The sequence below is a fragment of the Scomber japonicus genome, chromosome 8, assembly GCF_027409825.1.
Source record: "Scomber japonicus isolate fScoJap1 chromosome 8, fScoJap1.pri, whole genome shotgun sequence".
In the NCBI taxonomy this organism is placed as follows: domain Eukaryota; kingdom Metazoa; phylum Chordata; class Actinopteri; order Scombriformes; family Scombridae; genus Scomber; species Scomber japonicus.
This window is the reverse complement of record NC_070585.1, coordinates 23,030,129-23,057,794: the sequence shown is the minus strand read 5'-3', so window position 1 is coordinate 23,057,794 and position 27,666 is coordinate 23,030,129. Positions and strand designations below refer to the sequence as shown.

The 27,666-nt window shown below is 38.4% G+C and overlaps 1 protein-coding gene across 1 annotated transcript in view; it reads right to left on the bottom strand.

The window, feature by feature from the left end:
- The window catches only part of diaph2 (diaphanous-related formin 2), a 360,718-nt gene that overhangs the window by 140,149 nt on the left and 192,903 nt on the right, over window positions 1–27,666 (bottom strand). Inside the window, exons 20-21 of the mRNA XM_053324402.1 lie at window positions 17,046–17,147; window positions 12,692–12,786 (exon numbers count right to left, since the gene is read on the bottom strand). Coding sequence (XP_053180377.1) covers window positions 12,692–12,786; window positions 17,046–17,147 — 197 coding nt within the window. The remainder of the gene's footprint in view (window positions 1–12,691; window positions 12,787–17,045; window positions 17,148–27,666) is intronic.

The window sequence follows — 27,666 nt, the reverse complement described above, 5'->3', positions numbered from 1 at the left end:
GCACACACACACACACAGAACTACAACCATTCGTTGAATTTTCAATTTCAAATGGACACTTTGATTTGTAATTGCATTAGGAGTGGATTTAACATCTAACATGAGACATTATTCAAAAACATTTTAGAATGCTACTGCTGAATACATTTGTAAAAACAGAAAGAAGGCAAGGTACTGGAAAATCAAATCCACCTTGTGCTTGTCACTTCATTTGTCTGTCATCTTGTTAATTATTAGAAACCCCATAGAGTACAATTGACACAAAGGCAGCACCATATGTGTGGCAATGTGGGAGCCTGGGTGATGACGGTGGGCCAGACTCTGCACCACAGGCCACCAGACACACACAGCAGTCTGGGAGAGATTACTGGAAGTTTGCTAGCAACTCTACACATTCATTTACCGCCTTGGGCGAAGATGAAGGCTCTACATATTAGCACATATGCCAAGATACAGCAAACAATAACAGAAAATTCACTTGTTTCAGAAAATATGTCCTTGTCAAAAATAAAAACAGATTATAGGCTATATGTGCAAACAACTAAATATTTTGAATTTATTTTATTTTAGGTTGTTGATATGAGTGAGAAACAGTTCTGCCTCTATGTTTGTTGTGAATACATGGTTGTGATAAATTATATGTAATAAGCAACTTCAATGAGCCAAAGTTAGGAGCATAGATTATGCAGTTATGCAGAAAATATGATAGTGTCAAAAGAATGGCCAAGTATTGCACTGCAGAGTCCAACCGATGTACAAGGATTCCTTTCTAGTACCACCTCTCAAAAAAATGCTTCCATGTTTACTCAGAAATGCTCTCAACATTCAATCGACACTTATGGCCTTCATGTCTGGATTTAATATTCCTGTGCTGACACATAACTGCACTTCAAAACCTTCTCACAGTTCCAAAAGTGTATATTTTTACACATACTTCTAAATGGCTCCAAAAACCTGCCTTTTGTAAATGCCTCTGTGTGACTACACAAATATACAGTATGTTTTGTTTGTCAATCAACCATGTGCTCAGTTTAATACATACTGTAAGAGTGTCAGTGACACCTCTACTCCAACATCACATGCACTAGAACAATTTATTTCCACCAGTGTGTAAGTTAATACACAACACATGCCTGCCTTAAAGAATTACCATAATTTTAATATTGACATAATTTTTGTTTTGTTTTATTCTATTCTGAAACAAATAAGGATATCATTGCAAACAATACTCAATCAATTTAGATTTACTGTCAGCAGGTCAGCTCAATGTCTCTGAGAGAGCCTCACAGCACTGTTACTGGTATTTCCCCCTCAAATTAAATAGGAACTCTATATTTTTTGATGCATAAATACAATAAATAAACTCTAGTGAATATTGGTAAAATAAATGCCTCAACAGCCAGACTGTGAAAGGTCTGTACTTGAGGAATGGAAGAGTGTATGAGGGTAAAGGAGAGTGTAAAAGTAATGAGATACAGGTTACGGTTCACTAAACATTTGTAGAGGATGACAGTATCTGTAGGGCTTTCACTTCCATACTTTGATCTCTGCTGCTGTCAACTAGCTTCCAGTGAATCAAGTTCACAGTTTCACAGCAACTGCGAACCCATGCCAAGTTAATATACTTTAAAGGGGGGTATTAGGCATGTATTAAGCATAAACTTAAACACGTACACACAGTTCATCATGCTGGTAAAAGCAGCAGGTGCTGATGTAGTGCAATATAAAAATGTCCAAACACTTTGATATTCAGGATACTATAAATGATAGTGACAGTGTGCCCTTTTCCATATATGGAATCAAGGAAATATTCTGGGTGTCGATAATAGCACTTTTTGTTGTGCGAAGCAGGACGTGCAACATCTACCAGCCCAGCTTTACCACTCCTATCTTGTAAAAATATAGTTAGAGAAAAGAGAAGCATATTCCCAACAGTAATTTCAAAATGATAAGATAACCAAGAAACCTCTAGATATACAGTCTGAGACAAGTCAATCGATAAGACTCTTCTCAGAGCAATAAAGACTTTATTAAACCGGGTTAAATAAAGGAGAAAAAAGTGAGAATCACCTGATGTCTAAAAGATAATGTGAGTAAACTGTGTTCAGCTCTACTATGCCTACGGGAGGTCTACTGCAAAGACAGAAAGAGATTCATGTCTGCCATGTGCTTGGAAGATGTGATTTTCTTCCATGAATTGATTTTCTACTCAATTGTGGAAGAAACATGTGGTATTCTGCCCATGGTTTGTGATGACGAGCAACACGGGACTGCCATCTTCCTGCCGTGGCACCTCAGCAGGCATCTTACCTGGCTCATGGCAAATCAGTGAGGACTTCAGTTTAAATCAATAACAAAATAATAGACAGACAAGAAGATTTTCAACATTGCACAGGCTTTACTTCTCAAAGTAACGCTTGACAGTTCCAAAAAACACATTATGTGCAATTTGAAAATGTAGTTTTTTTTTCCTCACCCCCCTAAACTAAGCTTAAAGTCAAACAAAAGTAACTTTCCACAAGTTTGTGGGTGTAGACAGCATCTACTGTATCTCAAACAAAAGGTTACTACCACAGAACTTAAAACTTAAAAAGTGGAACAAAGCCCATCAAGCTGTGCTTTTGTTTGTACAAATGGGAACAGATTTGACAGATAATGCTCAGTAAAATGGAGAGCGGTGCCATCAAAATGTAATATTTTTAGTCTGAATATTTCATATTTTTCAAATAAACTGACTTTAGAAATATACTTATGTATGAAAATGTATGTAAAGCATTTACAATACAATTTGAACTTATGAACTTTATACAATATTGGTTGTCATTTTCAACAACTGATCCCTATGTTAGAAGAGTAATTTACTAGAGAAAACATCTCGTCTCACAGGTAAATATGTCAAAGAATGAACATCAATCATACGGCCTGTTGTAGTATTACAGAATCTACACCTTGCCAAACCACACAAACACCTCAAATCTCACAACGCGTAAAGCTACAGTGACATACTGACAGGCAACAAACGGAGTGTGACAGATTCTAAAATCGCATTAAATTAAATGAGAAATGCAGTCTGAGAGAAAGACACAAACACAGTAAGAGATAGGGAAAAAAGGTTGAGAGAGAGGGAGAGAGGGTGAGGGATTAATTTGAGGGCTGAGGCTGGAAAACCTGACAGACTTAGTGTGACATTAAATGTGTCTTTTAGAAGGAAATACAGAAGTTTTTTTTTTCTTTTTTTCTTTTTTTAATGCGCACACCTGAGCACTTGCATTTAACATAGAAGGTATGAAGCAGGATTAAGGGGGAAATTAACAAGGAGAATAGAAGGTTCTCCCGGAGAGAGAAAAGAGATAAACAAAGATATGATTGGGAAAAGAAAAAAGATAAGAGCAGAGAAGAGAGGCAGAAAATAAACAAATAACAACACACGCAACAAGTTATAAATAAAGTCTATCTGAAAGCTTATTCGTTTCTTACCTGAATCTGTTGTAAGGCCTCAAGGGCTTACATATGAACTAAAAGGGGAGTATGCTTTCCATTGTAAATACACATATGGATCTTTAATGTATGATTATGTATGATAAAACGGTGATTATCTAACACTTAAAGACAACCTATATACGGAATATCTGCTAAAAAAATAACCCTGTCAAGTTTGAAAGAAGGGAAAGAACTTTACCACACTACAATTAAATTCTCCCTCATTTGTGAATATTCTTCTTTAACAATCTCTCGTACAGACATGCTAATACATTGCCAGTATATGATGAGACTGTCAATCAAATAAGAACGGAGCTAGCATGCAAAACAGTTATAGAAATTAATTTGTTTGTGGAGTCTGCTGTCTGAGAGCGTCTCTGCGAGTGATGTGCCATCTGTCACTGAAACAAAGAATTGGAGTGAAAACAGAACACTAAATTTCACTTGGTTAAGAAAATACAGCACCCGGTGTGCCTGAAGAGAAGCTGCATGGACTCTACCTAATCAAAATTTAACTGTTGTGCTGTATTGTGCAATAACTAGCCTGCGTGTGTGCATTTGTAGTGTGGGTGTATGTGTTTATGAATGTGTGCTTTTAATCAATATTCAACCTGAGGACAGAGTACCTGGCCTGGACCCTGCGGCTAGAGATCAGCAGTGTGGTGATGATCAGTGGAAAGTACATGTGGAACCTTGGGCCCTGGCCATCAATTTCTGAAGCAAATTTGATATTGCACCAAGCCAAGCCTTGTCTCCCTCCTTCCCCCGCCTTTACTTTGTTTATTCAATACTTCTCCTCCTTTTCTTTCTTATTTTTCCAGTCCCACCAAATCAGCATAATGTATTTCACATTCCATTGTTAAATTAGCATTTGATGCAGAAGAGAGTTATGTGCTGTGCCAAAATAAGCCACAATTAAGCCCAAGGGGGACTCCGTTTCTCCTGCTTAAGCTCTAATCCAACAGGCCCAATGCACAGCCATACTTATCGCCTTGCCCCACATGTGCACTTTTACACCATGCAAATGATGCCCAACAATGTGCCAGGCTGCTACAATCACCTGTTGTTACAGCATAGAACAAAGGCTGGCATGGGCACTGCCAGACCCTGCAGCCAATGGGCTAGCACGTGTAATGATGGACTCATGCATATGGATGAGCATCGTGGTGATCTGGGTGATTGACAAGAGAAATAAACAATAATAACAAGCATCGCTGGTAGGAAAGACTCCTGTGAGACCTGGTGGAAAGGTTGTTGCCATGGCAAGGTGAAGGGTGCAAAGCCGAAAGCTGACAAGGCTGGTGTTTACTGAGAGACAACTTTTGTGTATTACAATCATATATCACACAATGCCATTTGCTGCAAATGAAAAGGACATTGATAGATGTATGTATATACACTTGCAAATAATGGAAGAAAATATCTATTTACACATTTCTTGACAAACCACCGTCACCACAAGTCACCGTACAGCATTTCGTTGTCACACAAACTGAACAACCAACTGGGCAGATAGTGTCAAGATACATGCGAAACGTATGATGTGTATACTGTCCATGTTATGTCCATTAGTAATTTGTAATTGTTGTGTTACTTGTGTTCAATTTGTTGCAATTTTTTAACTGCAATTGTGCCAGGTTCTTTAGCTCTTTCCTCTAATAGAGGGCAAATCAAGGTGGAAGTGACAATATTTATGAAATCAACAAGTACACACAGAGCCAAACAGGAACCTAAGACATGCTGTAAAATAACATGGGTAAGTGAGTCTTTTCTGTTTCCAAGTATACTGACTTGCCAAGACAATGCACTAAAACACAACAGACATGCAATACATCTAACCTTCATGATGTTCAGTTTTTTATTGAATCTGTTCTTTGAGATCCCAACATCACAACATCACCTAAGGATCCATCTTGTCAGACTTCAAGTTAAGCACCTGTGTCCGAACCGCCGGTGGTTCGAGCCAGGCAGCATTACAAATCCAGCTGCCTTTCAAGGTAAGACAGCGATAGACAGATGATTCATCCAATCACATGCCAAGTATTTTTTGAAAGTGCCTGCCCTTTTCCAAACAATTTCTAGGGATGACTCATTTGGTTCTGTGTAACAAACCATCTGGCGAGTCAGGTTATATCACTGTTTCACTGGTACTGAAATAAGAAATGCAATAGGCAGGATGATTAATCATATTTCATAATGGGTGTTGGTCTGACTGTCGGTATATCATAACATGTGTTTCATAAAACACTGCTTCTAGTTCAAATATATTACTAACAGCTTTGCATCACTTTGACATAAATTACCATGCTCAATCAGCATGTGTCAAAATTGGTTTATTACATGTAACATTTGACTGTTCATTCTAAATTATGTAATTAATAATAATGTTTCCCACTGTTTACTTTAAAGCCCTGGTGTGTCAACCAGTGAGTATTAAAAATGGCATGCAAATATTTACTCATTAAGACGTGCTGAGTTTAAATACAAGAGATGTTGGACACTTTTTTGATATTCTTACTAGTGCATTTGCACACAACATAGGGCAATACTAATTACAAATGAATAGTGGTGGTGCAGTGTTAGTCATTAGCCTTTCCTTTTGAAAAGGAGATGGGGTAATATAAAATACATTGGCAGACATTAAACATTAAGAAGCCACTCTGATATTCCACAAAACAAGCCCCCAGGGCCATATCATCCGCTGACGAGAGTTAGCTCACCACACACACACACACCAAAAACTGGGCGTTCTTAAACATTTAGTGATGACTCCCTCATTTCAAGCTGCTAGACTGCATGGTATGTTTTGGGTAGGGGCTGGAAAAAAGAGCTGCTCTGCAGCAGTCTCACTGTTCTTATTGTTTGTTTGAAATGAATTCTCAATGTCTGTATATCTGTGTATATCTGTATGAATTCACTGCTCTTCTCTTTGTCTCTCTTCAGCTACATAGAAATGGTTAAGGGAACCTTTGGCCTATGGGCCAAAGCTTTTATGTCCAACAGTTCATGATTGTGATGATTAACTGATAATTTGTTTTATTACACTTGGACAAAGCACATTTAAATTTGAAGTAAGCAAATTGCTTGTTATATATTGGCAACATTATTTATGACTTCTTTTCCCAGACACAAACACATTAAAACAGTGAGTGTGCATTTTAGTTTTGATAACTGACTGATAAATAGCCCTGTGCATATACCCACATTCACTAACAAGACATTATTTTTGTCTCACTATATAATTGGGAAAAAACAAGTGTTTAAAATAGGTACATTAAGTGAATTAGAAAACCTTGGTCTACACAAGACAATACTGACATGCCCAAAGGCATGAACTGGACAGAGGTAATGACACCCCTGTGCAGCTGAAGTCTGAATATAAAAAAACAAAAAAAAAAAAAAAAAAAGAAAAAACTATACTTCAGTGGCTGAATCACTGAATACACAGCCCTTTGTGATAATGCATTAGCTCCAATGCACTGATGTCAATGTAATGATGAGTTTTGATGTGACATGGTTAAATTAGAAATTGACCCTAATTGGACATCACAAGGACTTGTGACCACTCAACTATATATAGAGCATGTGGAACAATGGCCTGCTTTTTGCATGATGGAGGTAGAGAAGCTGATTAGACCTTAAAAAGCTGTCATTTTCCATTAAAGGATGTTATGCATGTATTAAATAACATTTTAAGGTTTATAAACCATAATCACAAATAACAATTTCCTAAGATGTGCCAATTAAACAACAGAAGAAACACAACTAAGTCTTGCAGAAATAATGTAGAAGAAAATAGCAGCAAGACAAAAGAAAATGCTTGGACTGCAGAGAATGCACCACACTTAACTACTACACATGAATCTAAATGTCTGAAAAACCAATACTACCAGTTAAACCCTCCTACTATAAGTAAGACTTTTTTTTTTAATTTTCAGGCACCTTGAAGAGTAAATTCCAACAAAATGTTTGCACACTTTCACTGATGGAATCAATTTGGTATAAACTGTTACTTCAGTTTTGCATCTAGATACACTAATTGACTGCGACCAAATAGTTAAAATGCTTCAGTGTATAAATAATTGACTATTAATTAAAACTACATAAGTAAGCAGAGATGACTCTAAAATAGTTTCCGCTTTCCCAATAGAACACCATGTGGATGAATGACACAAAAATCAATGTGTGATGATATAGTAATGTGTTTCACATTATTTATATCACTTTCCACTTCCAGTGTGTGTCAATGCTACTGATCATTTCATTTGTCCAAATTTTTTTAGAAATTATTTCCAGTCTGCATATACAAATTGCTTTTTATGCATGCATAAACACACACACACACACACACACACACACACACACACATACACACACACACACACACACACACACACACACACACATACAGACAGATACTTAAATAGTCAAAACTAAATATACAGCAACACAGTATACATGAATAAGCAAACATTTTAAAATTATACCCTTAACTCATGATGTCACATCAACTCTGCCAGACAACTATTATGAGCAACCTACTGCATGTGTATCAGTTGCTTTTTTCCATAAACTATTCAAGTTTCCATGATCTTATTAATAATCTGGGCATTGTTTGGTCTGCTTGTGCTCTATTGACAACCACTATAAGGGCGTGGGACCAAATACCATCATTATGCCTGTTAAGCCTTCTCCCTGGGGCAAAGAGACTATGAGGGACTTTTGGAGTAATTAAAACACCAAAGGAGAGCCATTTTAAGTCAATGCAGCAAGGTCACAAGCAGAGCCATGTCATGATTTGAAGAATAAGAGTGACGTAGACCATGCATTTCGCATTGGGTGCTACTGAAAAGCAGAAGGGGGGTTGAGAGTTGTATGCCAAACTAAACCCAAACACAATGCAACCAGCCCCCTAAAGCCCAGTGCACACGTGCCTGACTCTTTCTCACACAAATGAGGTCTACAGGACCCTTCTCTCGCTACTTCTGTCACGAGCCAACAATAGCAATGAATAGCTTTGTCAGGCTGTCAGCCCTTTAAACGCAGACCTTTGCCAAGCTTTCTGCAGCTCAGTCTGTTTTCACTGAGCCAACGTTCATTATTGTCTTTCATTGTCCTCATCATCTCATTGTTATACAGGGTATGGTAGCAGGGTGGCTATAATGTCTCTTTGAATCTGATGAAGCTGACCTGATATACAAAAGTGACCTCTGTCCACCAGCACTACAGATATTGTAGGGTAATGAGATAGAGAGAGAAAGAGTGAGAAAGCGATTGCATGCAAATGTCTGTATGTTTGCACATGTGCATGAACCTTACACACATTTATTGGTTGAATGATAAATGACACAAATGTGCAGGGACTATAAGACAGAGGGGATAGCTGACACGGCCTATCTATTTGCATGTACTGTACGTATGTTTGTAGGCTGGGTGCACTAAGATGAAAATAAGAGCGGGATTGCAAGGATTCATGTGGAGCCTGGATGAATGGTGAGAGCCAGGACTGTCTGTGAGCATTCAGGGATGTGTACATCATCTCTGAGGCGCTGATGGGCTCTAATGCAGAATAAGGAGAGCCAATCAACTCCTATCTATCCACTCTGCCAGGGTGACACATTGTAGGGGTACTTCAAGGCCAGCACACTGCCACATTCTGCTGACAAATCATTACATTAGACATGTCGACGGAGAAGGAAGATAATAAGATTGAGTTACAGAGTTTTAGATGCATTATGAACACCTCTTGCTTCCTTGATTCCTTCCATTTTCACTATCCCTTCCATTTATCAATTCCCCGCTTGCTTGTCACCCCGCTTTGCAAAATAACGCAAAGGCAGGATTTTGAACTGAGCTGAGTTTTGTAGTGTTTTATTTCCTCGGTCTTGTCAGGTATTACAAGATCAGTTTATTGTGAACACTTGTTTATCAGAACTGTTCATTAGTTTACATGATTACAAGTGAGCCTTGTCTAACTGCTTTGCTTTGACATTTAGTTAATAATAGCAGTATTTGGGTTAATTCAATCAGAAACTACTTAGCTCATAAATACTAGCTGTCAAATCTGTGATGTTCTGGTAAAAAACTAGTCAGGCTTAACAAAGCATATTTTCAATTTTTCGAAGTTCTACTTGCAAAAGTAACAGGAGGCAGCAAGCTGTTAAAAGTGTGAGAAGTAAGTCAGGTGCATGAAGAGATAAACAATGGGTTACACAGGGTAATATACCATATATACCACTTATCCAATATGTTTTATTCATTAGTTTGTTTGTTTCTTTCACCATTCCAGCACCAGTTTTGATTTACTTTCATTTCATGTATAGTCACTCACTCCTTCTAACATTATCAAGATGGTATATGCATTTCCTTTGATGATTACTATGGCCATCCAGATGCATCCCACCACTCTGTATGTGTGTGCAGTTGTCCATGTGGATAAACAGTGATTGGCGTGTGGCTGAAAGTGGGTGGTATAGAGTGATTAATCAGCATAATGAGTGTAGATGAGCACGGTGCAGATGGAGCCCACGCTTGGGACTGTGTCACCCAGCAGGAAGTCTCTTTGCTCCCCTTCAGTGCCTCTGTATTTCTCTAACTGCATTTCTTGGGCATGTGTGGCTTGCTCCCTTCTTTTTTTTTGTTGTTAAATTTGTGAGCCCTTTTCCACATGATTTCTCCAGTAAGGTTGTCTACCCAGACATCAATTTTCATATAAATAATACTTTTTAAAAAGTCCAACATTGAGTGAAATTGCTGAGAAAAAAGTGAATGTGCTTAAAGAGAGAGAGAAAAAAACAAAACAACAACTAACAAAAACAACAATAATAATAATGTCCATAAGAAAAGGAAAACAATCTCAATAGATTGGGGTATAAGTAATAATTATCATTTTAAGTCCAAATTTCATAAGGTACACATAAACACATTTTTAGATTATTATGAGTTCAAAGAGATTAAATAGAACACCTTATATGATGTATAAACAATAAGACAATAAGGTACCTTTTAATTACTGTCAACAGTTAATATATAATATATATATATATATATTAGTATTGTAATAAGTTATAAATATTCAAATGAGAAAGTTAAGCCTACACTGCCAGTTACCTTTCTGAACAGCCTACATATCATATGCATTTTAGTTTTAATAAAATTGTAGTCATTGTAAATACTCTGACAATATAAAGCATTGGAAAGAGCATAAGTACAAGTGATGAAATATAGTTATAGGTTAATTAGCAAATGTTTCATTATGATAAACCAATGGGTATTATTGATGGACGTAAATTACTAAATCTAATTAGAGAAACTGGAGTAATTATGGATAATAAACTACAAACTACTACAAACAAAAGGGAGAAAAAATACAAAAATATATATTAGAAACCAATAAGCCTTTTTCTACGAACATTGTCCTAATTGTCTAGCTAAGGTTAATTTTGTCTTTAGCATCATTATTTAACGAGCAGTGACACACATGCCAGATGTGGGCTCCTTCTGCACCGATAAGTTAACACAGTGGGTCCTCCTGCCTCCCACTGGACTTTGTGACATTAGTTTGGTTCCCAGATGCTTATGCTGACTCACACACTTGCTCTCTTGAGTCTTGTTGAGTTTGTCTCTATGTTAGCAGCCTCCTTGTCCTGCTTCACATTTATTATAGAGGGGAATAGAAAAGGTAAGAAGGGACAAAGGAAACCTTCTCAAAGAAGTCCTTGCTTGTGGAATTGAAAAAGAAAATCACTTAACCCTGACCACTGATTCACATGTATTTTTTTATTTATTTTTTAATCAACAGTGAGCAAAAGGAACTCGAAGAGTTCAGCTCTTTGGCCATTATGTATCAATTAAAGTCTGTATGTAGGCCAATGCCAGCCCAATGACCTTTTATTTTGCTGCTTCACTAACACCCTTGAAAAATTAGATGAAAAGTTTCAAATATTCAAAGACTCGCTGATACACCACACTATTGACCGGCTTCACATGCATAGTTGGTGTCAATAACTAGGTCAAGGTCAGTTTCATGATAGCTATTTGATGCTGGCAGGAGTGTTTTTTGTAACCTGAACCCAAACTAGCCAATTCTAAACCAGTCGTTCCATTAGTCTGGGTTGGAAACATCTGCCCTGCTGGCAGACATACACTATTTCTACTTTCCCACAGAAAGGCTGAAGGTGGGAAAAGGTCAACACCTGAACTTCCTTTCTCTTTTACACAGCAGAGGGGGTCTGCCATTTCATAACATACAATCTGTACTTTCTGCCAGATTGCCAGCAAATTAAAGGTTATCAGAGCTCAAAATAATAGTCCTGCAGGACAACTCTCTAGATAGGCCCCATCTAAATATATATTGCTTCACCACTTTTACTAGTGTCTGGGATCCAAGCAGTGCAGAGGAAGTAGACCAGCTCCTGAGCAAGTGTTTGTTGATAAGCCATGAGGGAAAGGCAATATTTTTACACATTTATTTTTTCCAAGGTAGGAAGGACTTAAGGATTCAAGTCTGAAAGCAATACGATATAAATATATATATATTTATATATATATACCAATATTATTTTTGCATACATACAGTTTGTCACTGTCAAAAGTTTAGTGAACTCAAACAGGATTGTAGTAATGCTTAACACAAGAACGGTGCAGGGAAGGATTAGCTGTGGCTCGCACTGCCCAGTGATGACTCTCTACCTTGGATGCAACCTCCCTGCTTTCAATTAATGCTTTCTGAGACAAGACAAACAGTCACAAAATAGGAGCAAAAAACAAGTAGCAAAAAACAAGTAGCCTTTAGGAAGCTCATCAATCATGGTTTAAGACAAAGGCAAGAAGAAAGGAGGGTGGAGTTGGGGAGACTTTGCCAAGCCTTGTCCTTCATCATCCATTATAAGAGGATGAATGGGGGGGTCTCTATGGTCCAAAAGAGAATGAGGAGACAGAGTTGTGCCAAAAGCAGAACATACCAAGTTTAAAATGGGGTCGCCAAGCTATCCAGCAGACACTGAAATGTAAAAATTATCTCTGCACATGAGTGTGTAGACACACAGGTCTGACTGTTACTCTGTCTCACACTAACACACACACACACACACACACACACACACACACACACACACATCTTTTACAGGGTAAAAATAAGTTTCTCTCTGTGTGTGTGCGAGTGCGCCTGTATGTGAAAAAACTAACACACTACACTAAACATCAGTCTTACCTGGATGAGTGATTCGCTCAGTCTTTCCTCGTCTACCTGCAGCACAATGTCCCGGATCTCTTCATAAGGCAGGCGGAACGAGCCCAAGAAAATTGCTGTTGTGATGGAGAGAGAAGAGAGTCATTTCCTTTCCTTTTTTTATTAGACTGCGGGGTTCAAAGACACATTTCAGCACTCATCGCTCCTCAGACAAAATGACCACAGACCTAACTTGTCACTTGGAAAAACTAATACACTTTCTGCCCCTCAACAGGATAGTTTGTGTCAGCCTGACAAAAATTGGAAAGGAAAACATCAAGATTTTCCAATAACAGTGAAAGGTGTCAAAGTAATACAAATTCTGCTTGGTTATTAACACGAAAAGTCACTCCAATAATACTCAGTAACAGTCATAAGTAGAAGTAGTGGTGCAATTTGGGAAGTTACGTGATTTAGTTTGGGCTGATACAAAGAAGCCCTCTGAATCTGCCTCAGGGGACAGCATAGCGTGTGTTTCACTCTCCAGGTGGGGTACCTAGAGTTGAAACCGGAGCTGATGGTGGAATCAGGTGGAAGTCACAGGTGGAAGTTTGGTAATGAGTTGGATGAGACTCACTCAACAGCTGCTATCTTGCTGGAGCAGTGGGACTCCATGTCTGTATTTGACACCCAAGAAAAAGCAATATAGTGCGATTTTCTTTTTTTTTTTACACACACTATGCACTGCATTTACTTTCTACACAACCACACCATAAAACATGTCATGACGTTTGCCATAATTAATATGCAGTGTGGGGCGTTTCAACCCCAGTGTGCAAAATACAAGGAGGATAAAATGCAAATATGTTATTTAGCACACGCATTGTGATTTACCAAACCTGAAGGTATTATTTCTGACGCTAACTGCATCTATAAATAATACCTTTGAAGGGCAGGTATTAACCGGCTACGCACTGCACTCAGATGACTTCTGTTACTGAGAGGAGGAGACGGAGGCACAATGACAGAATACGCACAGGATGGAGTTTTTGTGTTATCATTTTGGAGTGGAATATTTTTGGTTTTACTAACAGCATTGACTTTATCTCAAATAATCTCCCATATGTCGGTTTTTCTGGCAATATTATCATTTGTTTATAACTCAATATAACTCCTCATTTAAATACTGCTGTCTCCACCCTGTTGCAACTGTTTTCATTTACGCAGTTATTCTTAGTAGATCACCCGCAAAATGCACGCAAACTAAATGCGCAATCTATTGCACTGTGAACACAATTTACAGTAGTACCCTCTATTTGGGATCTTAGTAAATCAGGCCCTTAGTGTTTAAATATCCTATATGTCAACTTCATGAAAAACTCAGCAGCTGGATACAAGGTTCTCTTGGGGATTGGTTGTGTAAAGTAATCCTGGAATATGTTGCAAATTAAGAACTAAAGCAGATGTGGATGAAGACAATTAGGTAGGTAAAGAGTGGCAGACTACAAGTCATACTTTTGCTGCATTCTAGTTGCTGAATTTTTACCTTGATATATGTTCTGTGTCAGTGTTAGGTGTGGTCAGCTTGCACCTGTTTGTTTTTTTTCTAGGCTCCATTCACACCAAACTGTGCCAAAATGGGAAAACATGAATCTGCAACTGCCCATCCGCCCACCAACACAAATTATTAGGTGCTCAAGTGTAATGAGGTATATTTGTAACTTTGGAAGGGGTGCACAGTGCATATTTAATGTTTAATTAAAAGTGACCAACAATCACTGTAAATAAAATCAATTGGTGATCATAAATGTTAGATATGGAGATTTCCACATAGTACATCATTACAATGTTTTTTTTTTTTTTTTTTTTTTTTCACTGCAGCTACAAGATGTCTCTCAAGTTGAAAATGGGCGGGATGCCCACTCCTTTTGAAAAAAGACAATTGATATATTATATTTTTTTACCCTATTGATTCAGTAGTCATTCAATAGTTTTTTTTCAGAACAAATCCAGTAATATCTAGAGACCCTGCCAAAAATCTGTGAAAAATGTAAAATAATTGTTGTGATGATGAATTTGAGCTTTTACTCTGCAACTTACTTTGACAACTGATCAAAATTCTGTAAAATGACCTACGTAGACCTACTGTACAGCTTAATTTGTTCACCTCTATCACAATAAATAATTCATGTAGAACAATGCTTAAGTACACACCATTAATGTATATTATATCTATTAGACAGTTCATCTACCTATAACCTACTTCCAATATTTTATTTAACAAACTTAGAGGGAAAAACACTGCTTAATGAATAATGGCTCATACTCTTCCCCTTTTAGAGTTGTTTCAGAGAACATACTTCCAGTCCAATCTCTCCTGAAATATCACTTTCTGAAGCCACTAATTTACTACATTTTAGACCTATTTTTATTCTTATCAGATTAGGGAATGTGGTTATACTCCGTAAAAACTTTGAACATTTCCAGTCTGCCTTACAGTATGCTCCTGGTATGAAAACATATATCATAGGCTTGATGTCACAGAATGACCACCAAATCTGAGATCCTTTTATAGAGTCCTTGTGCTCTTTCAGGTTTGTATAACTCATAACTTGATGGTTTGTCCAACAATATAAAGAAAGATGCCAACAATTTTGCCCTGCTGTTTGATAGCCATGTGACTAGGGTCATGCAATCATCTCCAAAGAAGGATTGTGACAGAAACTGATGTATTTTTAATCAGAGAGAATCTTGAAAAAACAGTCCATGTCTGTATCTTAACTCATGCTGACAACTGCAATTCTCTTTATTCAAGGCTAAGCCACATTCAGCCGCCCACCTGCAGCTTACTGAAAAATATGCTACTTGTTTTTTAGAAAGAAAGACAGACAGATAGGTGAACACGATTCATCAGATAGTAGTATGCATGATCAATATACCAAAATATATAAAGTGACACTGATATCACAATAATTCATGTTGTGTCACTACTCATCCCAGTCACTGAACCATCAATACTAGCAAAACTGAAAAAGGGGGCTCTGAGGGTTCCATGGTAGGAATCCATCTATAATGTTATTGTATGTATCAAGGCGACTCGAGGGAGCCGTGTAGCTATGTATGACCACATGTCTCACATCCACTGCCGGTCTGGGGGAGACATTTTCCACACTTTTTTTTTTTTTTAGCTTCCTGGCAAATTGAAAGCCCATCTGCAAGGGTTGTAATCAAAGATGGCATTGACACCAATCAGCAGTGTCACAGCTCACACACAAGTGCAATGACATGTGCACATTGGCACATTTTCAAATGTGCACACCAGCTTACATGTGCATACACACACACACAGACATTTTCATGTATTACCCTTATGTTCATGACAAATGCCCACGTCCTGACATCAGAACCAAATATTTAGCCTGATAAATGCAGTCATCTGGTGTCTGTTCATGGAAGATGCAATATATAAAGCTTCACTGCACCAGTACACAGGAAGGGGAAATTATTGTTAGTGTTTCTGTGTTGTACACGTAGCCCCTGTGCACCCTCCAAATGTATACCCATATACTCATCATGTAAAGACAAAGGGTAAGTAGAACAAAACAAAGAAGAACAAAGAGAGTTAAGTAGGGGTTGCAAGGAAAGTGACCTGTAATATTAGCATTTGACATGTATATTACATGCAGTGTTGTTATCTGTATCACATGCCTAAGGTTAGGCATATTGAGGCTGCAGATTAAATCCCAAAGGGTTGGGGACACACTGAAACAATGCTTTCTATTGCTTTACCCTTGAACAACAACCATTTTTTGGTGAAATTAAGTCATATACAAATTGTATTGATTTGGGAGTAAAGGGGGTCATTAAGAGACAGAGAAGGTGGAGGGGATTGAGCTGTCAGTGAAACACTTTCATCATTGTAGCTAATCTGAAATGATTCCCAACCAAGAAAGATTCCCTTATCACACTTGTCACACTAAAATAAAGGAACACTTAGAGACTGAAGTACATCTACAATGAACTTAACATTTAGTCCATTTAGGCTCCAAGGGATTCAATGTACTTGCGTGTGTATTTAGTGCTCAGTTCTGGTAAGAGTTTGCTTTACACGTAATTACAGACAGGTTTCTTGAACACAATATATATGTAGTTGAGGTAACTACTAAACAACTGTAAAGAAAATATTTATCTACAGGGTTTAGTAAAACCCTCAATACTGAGGACTTTCTATTGTTGGTTTCCCACAGACAGCTCTGTTGAGTGTATCATGAGATATGAAAATGCCTGGGGTGCCAAGCAAAATAACATAAAAGGTCATGGTTAAACAGATTATGAAACTTGATAAACCAATGGTGTTAAACAAGGTTATTGGCAATGAAATATTGAATATACTTACAAAGATTCTGTGCTGTTTTAGGATCCAATATGCGTAGCTCTTTTGCCTTTTTCTTGAATTGTGGCATTTTGTCATCAGTCTCATCCTGCATTCCTTTTTTCACTGTAGGGGACAAAAAAACAAACAGTGTTTTCAGAATTAGCATGTTGACATTTTGTAAATTATATGCAGTGTGACTGTACAGAATGCTACTGTATTTTGTCAAAATGTTGCAGTACACAGACTTCTTTCAGCACTTTATCAAGTGGAGAATTAAATGGCATTCAACATTTCCTTTTTCAACATTCCCCATAATAAAGTGAAATATATAATTTACATGGATTAGAATGGTAATAAATGATGCACATTAAAATGTAAGCTGACAGCTCAAAATAGGTAAGATAGCAACAGATGGTATGGACCAATTAGAAAGCATAGTTTCCATACAATAAAACATCAGCATGTTCTCTAATAAAACCACCCACTAATTGAACAACTATTGCTGCAATATTTAGAAGGCAATTTCACTGACCAATTTCTTAATGCACCCTACATAAATTGCATATTTTAAATAGTTTAACAAAGTGTAAAAGGCACAGACGCCCTGTGACACACATACAGAAGGACACAACATACAGACATACAGGCAGACAGAGATTCTTTCCTTTATAGTTACATTAATTTATTCTAGTCCAGCCTTACAAGCATAATAACAATGTTGTTGTGATTGATGACAGCCCTCTTTAACATTACACTGGAACTATCACTACTACTACACAAGGTGCTATCTCATCAGTTGTAGCATCACAGTGCTATCCTATGGATGACGTCCACCTTTTTATTTGTTTGTGTGTGCCAACATTTATGTCATTGTGACAGAGGGTAGATGGTTTATAAGCATACATTTTTCCCTAAGGCCATGTCTGTCAGCTTGCTAGAGCCAAGGAGATAATTGTTGTGCACCCCTCCACCCAAACCCGCCTAGAAAATGACATTAAGTTTATGTTATATGACTAAACATGATAGGCAAATTGGTCCAAGAGTGATGAGACCTTTGTATTCACAATTGATACGTCACTGAGTCAATAAAAAAACATGTTGGTATGTATTACTTTTCACTTATTATTCCCGTAAATCAAGCATGTCTCAAAACAAATGTGTCCATGTACAGAACATATGCTAAAGGTAAACATTTTAAAACATTTACTGAGGTGAAATGAATGACTATAGCCTGAGAAGAATGAATTCTACACAAACACAAACAACCATAGGAACAGGGCAAAAAGGATGCCTTATACCCTTTCCTCTCCTCCCAACTGGCTTATGGGAAGGCAGCACACTTTGTTGCTAATCATCACAACTGTTGTGTTTAAGCCCAAGGTAGGATTCTCCCAGGAAATCTTGAACAAACAATCTGTTCCCCTAGCACTTGCTTGCATATTTGAAGACACAATCAAAGAGGCAACATCTCCTGGGCAGCCAGAAGAAGCAATGCTGAAGGCACCTGCCTAATTCCAGTGCTTGCTGTCAACACAAGCCATAAGGGATACAATTCTCCATGGTATTAAGTAGTGCTGAAAGGCATCTAAGTATACCGATGCTACATACAGTATTAGCATTGTGATTACCGGTATATTTTTTTGTCCACAACTGAGGACACTAAAATGACTGTAATATAAAGGCTACACAGAGTGTGGTACACAAAGGGCTATATTTTCTACACAGTGAAGCTGAGAAATATATTTTTTGTGTGTTAACAGAAGCCTTTGAGCATCACAGTGAGGAGCTGGACTTGAAAATTCATAAATGGGTTTAAATAGGAGTTGCTCGCCAATTAATTTTAAGTCAAGGTAACAAGACACATAAAATGAAATTTCACTCGGTGAAAGGAGTTGTTTGTTAGAGTAATAACACGAAAAACCCAAATGCTTTACATGGTTTGTTGAAACACTTTCATGGATTAGTGTTTTGCTTCAGTAGTTGTAAGAAGTAGCATTTTATTGCAACTTATAAGCATCAACCAATCTTCAAGAAAATAGTAAAAGTGGACAAAATGTAATACATTGGTTTGACCTGACAAAGATTAAATCAAATTCATTTTCAATTGCAATGGGCTTTCCTTTTTTAATATGCATGTGCAGGTTTGTTTGGCAACTCAGCGGGGGTGAAACTTGTGAAAAAGTACTGTCAGCATAGTTCCTCACTTGATGACTCTTGTCACTGTAATGTCAATGTGTTCATCAGCTTTCAGCTGGAAAGAAATATTGTTATATCTTGTCTTCAGGGTTAAGCTTTTATGGTGTGTTTGATTTTACTGGCAAACCTTTGTATTTTCACATTTCCGTTTCAGCTATTTCCAATCAAAATTTTCTAACACACCAAATAAACAGGAAATGAATATTAATCAACTCCTAAATAAATCAAATGAAAACAGATTAAAGCTATAATATCCTGACTCAAGTAGTCTCAGTCAGTTACCACTAAGGCCAAAGGAATAATGCTGGATTTCTTATGTGGCAAGAGCCTTGGAGAAAGAAACTGGAGGGCCAGCAAAAATAAAACATGAGGAAACAATGATCTCCCTCCGAGGATGGCTCAGAGACAGAGGGCAAATTAAACTGAGAAAGGGAATTTGGCTGCTTGTGGTACTAATTTGTTCTCTTAAAGCTTCATTCTCTGCTCTCTACTGCCACTTGAATCTCTCACCTAGGTACCTTATACTCTCAGCAGGGTGCTCTCGGCCCATTCGTCAGTGATTTAGCTGTCTTCGCCTTTACCCCCAGGGCCCTATGCTATCTCGAATTAAACAGAAAAACAGTGCCTTTAATAATCTGAAACAGGCACATTCCTCTCTGATACCATCATATACAGCTCAGAGCTCTCCCGCTGGGCACTGAGTAGTGGCATCAGTTGTCTGATTTCAGCTCCAGTATTTGCTGGCTGACTCAATTATGCCACATGTCACATGTTCCCTCTGAGCACTGCATGTGGACTGATGGGCCCTGGAGGAGCTGCCACACTAGTCCCAGGTGTGTGGGCAGGATGACTATAGGTGGCATATTTCATCCAAATGGTTGGACAAAACAATAACACAGGTTTCATAAATGTTTGCAAGACACAATAGTAGTCATGTAGTTACTAAAAATCACATTCTCACTTTGGCATCAGACTTTCCTTCAGACAAAAGTTTTGATAATCTTTCTTGCCACAAAATTCCAATAAAAGATTAACCTGTCCAACAGTGTAGGTCCACAACAGCTGATCAATGTCCTTGCCAATATTTAAACGTGTTTTACTAGTTGCCCAGTGGCTAAAATGTAATACTCTGACAACAATGCCATCCTTGTTGCTGAGATTTATATTTGTTAATGCAAATCTCCCAAGCAATCACACACTGAAGAGCCATTTGTGATGAGCACAATGTGGGAGGGTTTTTTGGCAGCTTGGTGGTTTAGATGAAGCCATCATGCACAATGGTGACATTAAGTCATATCACACAGAGACAGATTATTAAGGTTGTTAGGTGTTAGGCTCTCAAATTAATACAATGCAATAGCAAAATCATAAGTCCAAGCTAATGCCAACAGCACAACAATGTATTAATTGTTGTTGGGTGCAATAAGGTGGGGGTCTGGGGTGGGAATGTGTTCTTACCCAGTAAAATATGTCCATGAAAGACTTCTTCTGACATCTGTTTAAATATGAAATTTGAGCGTTCACTGTATATTACAGAGCTCAACTTCTGTATTTGTAATTCTTAGAACTTCCTTTCCTCTAAGGGAAGTAAAAGGGTCAAATGCTTTAGACATGATACTGGCCATGTCAAATTTGAGAGGAAAAATATACTTGTGAATTATAAACAGTTAATATTTCACAATAATTATTTATAATATATTAAATTACAAGAATGAAAAAGAGACTTTCAAAATCATGTTTTAACAAAACATATGAAAGGTCCATCGGAGCCAACATAAACACATGATGAGAACTCTCTGTTGAGTGAAACTGTTACACATTCCATTAACTGAGGGGGAGTTTGAGCTTGCTCTGTGCCAGAAGGAGTCACCAAATTGATAGGGGTTTCATTGAAAAAATACATGAATGTTTGAGCGAAAACAGACTTGGCTTATTAAGGATGACTTGGCATCCATATTAAGCCTTCTCAGTGGGCCTTGGACTGAGGTATACCCTTGGGAAGCTCTGTGATAACATGAGTTCTCCAACACTTGGACATCCAGTCTGTTTGCTGGCCCAGAATCACTATATTGGTTGCTTTCCATGCAATATCTCCCTCAAGACGTCCATAAAACCCAGGGCATTACAAAGCTAAACACTACCACATGTTCACTTCCGGACACAGACCATCCGGCTGAGCTCCGCCACTAGACACTATAAAACAAGCGGGCCTTGAAAATAAATGAAAGAAAACTGCAGATGACAGGTCTTCAACAAACATATTTAAAGGCAAAGGAACACAGAATGGAACAATGTGAAGTCTGGTCGTCTGCGAAGCAATTTGTTCCCTCAAATGTGCAATCTGCCTGCAAACATGTGCCCTGTCCTCCATCTCAGGGACTCACACCGAGAATTGAGTTGCTAGAGAGCTGCCAACCCATCTAAAGGAGATGGATTCTGAGGAAGAGTCACTGGCCTCAGGCATGCTTGGCCAATATACCAATCCCATATATACTACACAAGTCTGAGACTACTTTTCCATTCACCTGAATGGCAGTCTGAGACTTTGGACCCCATATAGACATATATACATTGATGTACCTTATGCATTTATGTACATGTACATAAATGCATAAGGTATTGGGAGGCAATATATAGTGAACAAAAGCCTTGTTGAATGTCTGTCTGGCCCAGTCATAGCCAGAATAATGAGTGAGGCCTTCCAAAATAGAGAGCACACTTAAGATCTGAACATACCAATTGACCAGTGAAATCCAGCTGTGACCAATGTCTCCCATTGACTAAGGCTAAACAAAGGTCTCTTTCTCAACCCTAAAGCCAATTTGCTGTGTGGATACACACCTCTCTATCCATTCCTCCCACTATCTTGGATCTCAAAAGCATGCTCCCACTCACAAAAAGGCAATCCCTCTCGCTATGACTCTGAGACCTGAAATAATTTATTTTACTTTCAGCTTGGCAAAACTTTATTTATTGTATATACTGACACAGGAAAATAACTAGGACTTCAGTATTACTAATGAGCAACATATAACACCAGGTGATGTGATATTAACCTCAAGTTAGTTAAGTGCATATGTCTCTTATAGCAACACAAGCACAACTTATTATTTTCAAGTTAGCTGTGCAATACTTTTTCCCCCAACTAGCCTCTAACCTTGGCATAGCAAAAATGTTGGAACTTTTTTTTTTTTCAAGAAATACTCCTCAGTCCAAGGTGAACTGTTAGAATGGAGCTGCAGTAGCTCTCAACCATGCAATCATCATGCCTAATGATAACAGGGAGTGGGGGAAGTGGCTGATAATGATAATGATGATGGAAACTGTGGATAGTGTCTTAAGTGTGAGTGCATACACACTCACATGTGTCAAAACACTTTCAAAATAGCAAATGCACCTGTTCAGCTGGGCATGACTGTGCAAGTTTTTCAGTGAACTAGTTTTCTGGGGTTATCTGTACTCCCATCTGGAACCATCTGGTTCTGGTTATCCAATGTTTCTAAATAAAAGGTGTGTGTCTGTAGGGATCAGGAAAAGTCCCACACTCTGACCTGTGGCCAGTAATGCTTTCAGTATGCAGGGAGAGGCTCAGCCCACGGTGGAAGGTACACAGCTGGGCCTGGAGCAGGGCCCAGTGAGAAAAACGCCTCCTCTTCTAATTGAGACAACACAGATCTCCCTTAGTGACCCCATTCCTTGTTTCTATTCCAAGAGGAGAGGGGAAGGACTCATGCTAACGATTTATGTTTCCTATGGAAAGAATGAGTTTCTATTAAAGTGCAGAATCAGGGCAGTAAGTCAGAGTCTTGGTTATACGTGACTTTTACCTTTCAAGTTGATAGCTGTATATCTGTTCTTAGGTCATATTTCAAGATTAAATAATTACACATCCCAATTTACTGTTGTTTACTATAGCACTATAGCACTATAGCACATCCAATAAATTATCAATAATACACCAATGATTTATTTTTATAAGGGGAGGAGCAATGTTCCTGCTGTATCTTGCGGGTCACACATTTGTTCAAAATAGAGAGTGAAAAAGATGAACTTAAAAAAGAAAAAAACAACAATGCTGAGCAAATAAAAATCCCTTAAAATCAATAACTCTGAGCATTGTGAATGACCTGGGGCTTGGTACAGCCTTTTAACAAGTATATTTAATCTACCCACATCTACACATGGCTGTTGTTCTCTCTCTCTCGGAGCCAGGGAGTGTGGGAAGGCTCTGACTTTGCCTCTTAAATTGGTCATGGAGACATGCTCCTGGGGGCAGTGAATGGATTGAATCTGACAGCCAATCAGTTCAAGGAAACCATTCTCTAGTTGTGCCGAGGCAGCTCGTTGTGACCCAATGCGCTTGAGCGCTGGTGGGAAGGCACTAGCTGATGGTCCAAACGGCTGCCCCTGGTGTCCGTTAAGACCCTGCCATGCCGCCCGACCTTATGCATTCTGTAGTCAACGCTGAAGCAGGGAACGTGTCACTATGAGAAGATGAGGAACAGAGATTTGAGGCTAAGGCTGTTCCTTGGACAGCTGGCAGGATTACTGATGTCCCTGCGGTCTCTATTACCTCTCCCAGCACCATGTTACATACAGTAGGACCAAGCCCAAAGATGGACTCAAGAGTATACCGAAAGAGGCTGAAACAGGTGGAGATTTGAAGGCGGGTACCTACACTGCTGATCACTATTAAAGGAGATATTGAGAAGTAAGTTTGTGGGTTGTCTTACCAGGAGTTACATGAGAATATCGATATCAGTTTCACCTTTGTACTTTCTGAGGAGAGACTGGTCTAGGATATATTTAGCCTAGTTTAGAGTGAAAGAAGCAAGGGAAAAAAGTGACCAGAACAACTTTTTTGCAGCTGATACTTACAGGTGAAGCTTGGGTGCTAAGTGGTTGGTCTTTATGATGTTACAATGTTGCATCAATTTTCTTGTTCTTTATCATGTTGTTCTTCTCATCCAACTGCTGGTAAGAAAGTAAACAAACCTATTTTCCAAAATGTTCAAATTCTACTGCTTTGTTCTCTACAATACATGGTTAAGAGAGGACACAAAATGCTCTGGATGTCATTTATCATGCCTGCTTTAACAAAACTGTTCAAGCTTTGTCTGTGCAATGATTGTCCTACTTTGGAGAGCATTCAACAGGGTTGAATTTTGTACACTTGTCAGCTGACAGAACATAACGCACTCTTTCTGTCCCTCTATCTTTTATGAAACACACTTATTACTTTAGCATTCCACCCCCTTTCCTACTACAGTAGCACCGTTTTTTCTCTCTTTTTTTGTGATTGCTTGTTTAATATTTAAAAATGAAAATAATATGTTAAACATAAAACAAGCAAAGGGAAAAAAATGTTTTGCCTTGATTTGCATTCTGGCTCAGGATATTTAGTATCATTATTGTTTGTTCATTTTCATTTTTATTGTATTTGTTTATTTATTTTTTGTTTAAACCTAACTCCGCAAAGTGTGACACTATGACTAAACTATTACCACCACCATTTTTTTAAAAACATAACAACCACAACTTTTTGGAAATATAAATAATGCAGGTGTGTCGAGGCAAACAGCTAAGAAGAGTGACGTGTGAAAGGCTGTCAAACAAGGAAAAGACAACCATGCTTATGTTTTATTTTTAAGAAATGTGCTCAAGTATTATCTCTTCTTCTTGTGAAGGTTAACCGATAGGTTGATCCAATTTGTCTACTGAGGCGTGAAAGGACTTAAGAAATACTTCACATTTCTGTGTTAGAAAATGTCAAGGTTTGCTGAGAGATGAGGACGAGAAGGAGGGGGAAATTACTTTTTTTCTCTTTCTGGCAGCTTGACTCCACGCTTGTTAGCAGCAATAGGTTTATCCTTGGCAATCAACACGGGGACAGATACATACAGTATAATTGTAAGTCCCCAATCACATACAAGACAGCTGGTGCTATGCCTGCCACAAAAATGCATGTACCCCAACCCCCCCCCAAAAAAAAAAACACACACACGTAAATACACACAACATAAGAAGCTGGGATCGGACCCACAGTATGATTGAAGCTGTGACAACCTCCATCATGTCACCTCTTGATGACTATTCTACACACAGCTGCAGAGAAGCATGTTCTAGTGACATGAAGGTGTCAAAGCAGACATGCCTTGATTAAAAATGCACCATGCAGTACCTGGGGATGGAGTTAAAAGCGAAGCAAGCAGAATATGAACGTAAAGGGAGGTACTCCATCGTGAATTGCATTTAAATCCCAAAACCACAGTGGCTGTTGAGCTCTTCAACTGTCTCGATGTTTGCAAGTAGTGTTTCTCTGTCTCTTTAATTTTGTGTTGCTCTTATAAATATGTATAATGGGTATTTTCAAGCACTTGCATAATACCTAGCAGTCTGTTCACTGTAAATGCTGCACTCTGACCATTGTGCAACAATGCCCTCAAGCTACAGTCAACCACGGTTAGCACCATTACATTTGTGTCACAGCAAGCACTTTAGCTGACAAAAATTAGAACAATAGCCCAACAGCTATTATATTGAAACAATGCTCTTCTTAGAGCCTCCATCAGAACCTACTCAACCAAATAAATATTGTAGCCTTGTAGTCCATAGTAAGTACTTCTGTGAAATTACTACTCCTATTGAAATCACTATATTTATTTGCTAATGCAGACATAATAAGGGATGCAAGAGTCATAATTCATGGGGACAAACAGCTATAAAAACTACAAACTACAAACTCCCGTCAGAAATAAGAAGTGGGCTTGATGAATGAGTCATAAGAAAAGAAATATACATTAAGTGAATGCAAACACATAAAAACAAAAGCCTCTTGTGTGCAATTCAAATACACTTCATTATGAATATGTGACATGGAAAGCAGCTAACCTGTAATTAGTTTGAATTTGGCTTACTAGTGTGCAGCCTGTGACACTGCATGCTGAGTATAGAGTCCAAATCCCTTTGTTTAGTCAGCGAGAATAAAAACAGGTTAGTCAGGCTTAATGAGTGATAATGATGGACTTGTTTTTGTGCAGTAGGAGAAGGTAGGAGGTCTGAACCCTGTATGTAAAGCAGCCTTTTGTCTCTGACACTGCACACCTGATGACTCCAGTAGTAGTACTGTAATTGGATTGTTGACTTGTGCCGCAGTGGAATTAGGGGTATCCATGGTGTCCGGGCACCAACCATATAAGCCCAACCCATCTCTTAGTGAGCTGATTATTATGTGTTTATGAGTCCTGCTGCTACCGAGTTGTCTGTATTAACCCGTTGGCTGTAAAAAAGGATGCAGCGGCACAATGTCAGTCACTTATTGAAATGTGTCTTGTAAAGTGAAGCATGTGAGCGAGTTGAGTAGTTCAATAAAATACCATACTGCTGACCTAGACTTCCAGCTGTTACTACCCTTTACCTACAGGACACTATAAACAGCAAAAGGGGGATTACAGCTGGGCGCCTCAATTGTACAAAGCAAATTAGCTTTATTTTATTTGGTGTAAGTTGCCTAAAACCCTTTTCCCATTTGTTGTTTAACTGCAAGACAATTAAGACAATTAAGACGGCTATGTATATTAGCAAGCTGCGAGGGCCGGATCTGAAAGCTTTATTTTTTTACTGAAATAACTCTCTAAAGTCACCATGTTACACATCTACCATCTCAGTACATTTTTATAACAAGTATGTGATTAGTAAAGATATTAAATGAATCTTGAGACATCATTAAGTCATGTATCCTTTGTACAGATGATGAAGTTATTATACAGTAGCACTGAATGGACCACTGAGGTTTCACGATAATTGTGTAAAGCCATGTGGTGAAACATGCACTTTATAAGGGTTGCTGTGGTGGGATGATCAAAAGCAAATGCACAGGCTTCTGCTGCTCTAAGCTGTTCAGTAGGTACTGCTGGATGAAGGGAAACTGCATGAGGGCAAATATATGTCCAACGCACGGTCCGTTCTCACTCTAGTTTATTTGACCTGGTCAGCCCACCCTACCACAATCTCTCTCTCGCTCTCTCTCGCTCTCTCTCTCTCTCTCTCTCTCTCTCTCTCTCTCTCTCTCTCACACACACACACACACACACACAAACACACCCACAGGCCTTGATCTCAACAGGAGCCTTTAGAATCTCTGCCTCCCTTCTACAATCTCTCTCTGACAGATTGAAACAACCTCTACAAACAAAAATGTACATAGAGTGTGTGTGCTTATAAAAAGGTGGGCCCACTAATCGTAAACAACTGCCCCTAAATAGCAAGGTCTGAAACATTCAAAAGAAAAACAAAAGATCAATGCACATTCTCAAAGTGTTCCACTCTATGCTGCCATTTCATCTGTAATAGCCACAAATAACAGATAAACACTGGTTGTGTGAGCACCAGATGTTTATCTCCAACTAAGTGTCAGGTGGATCTTATGGATGTTACCATTTGCCTT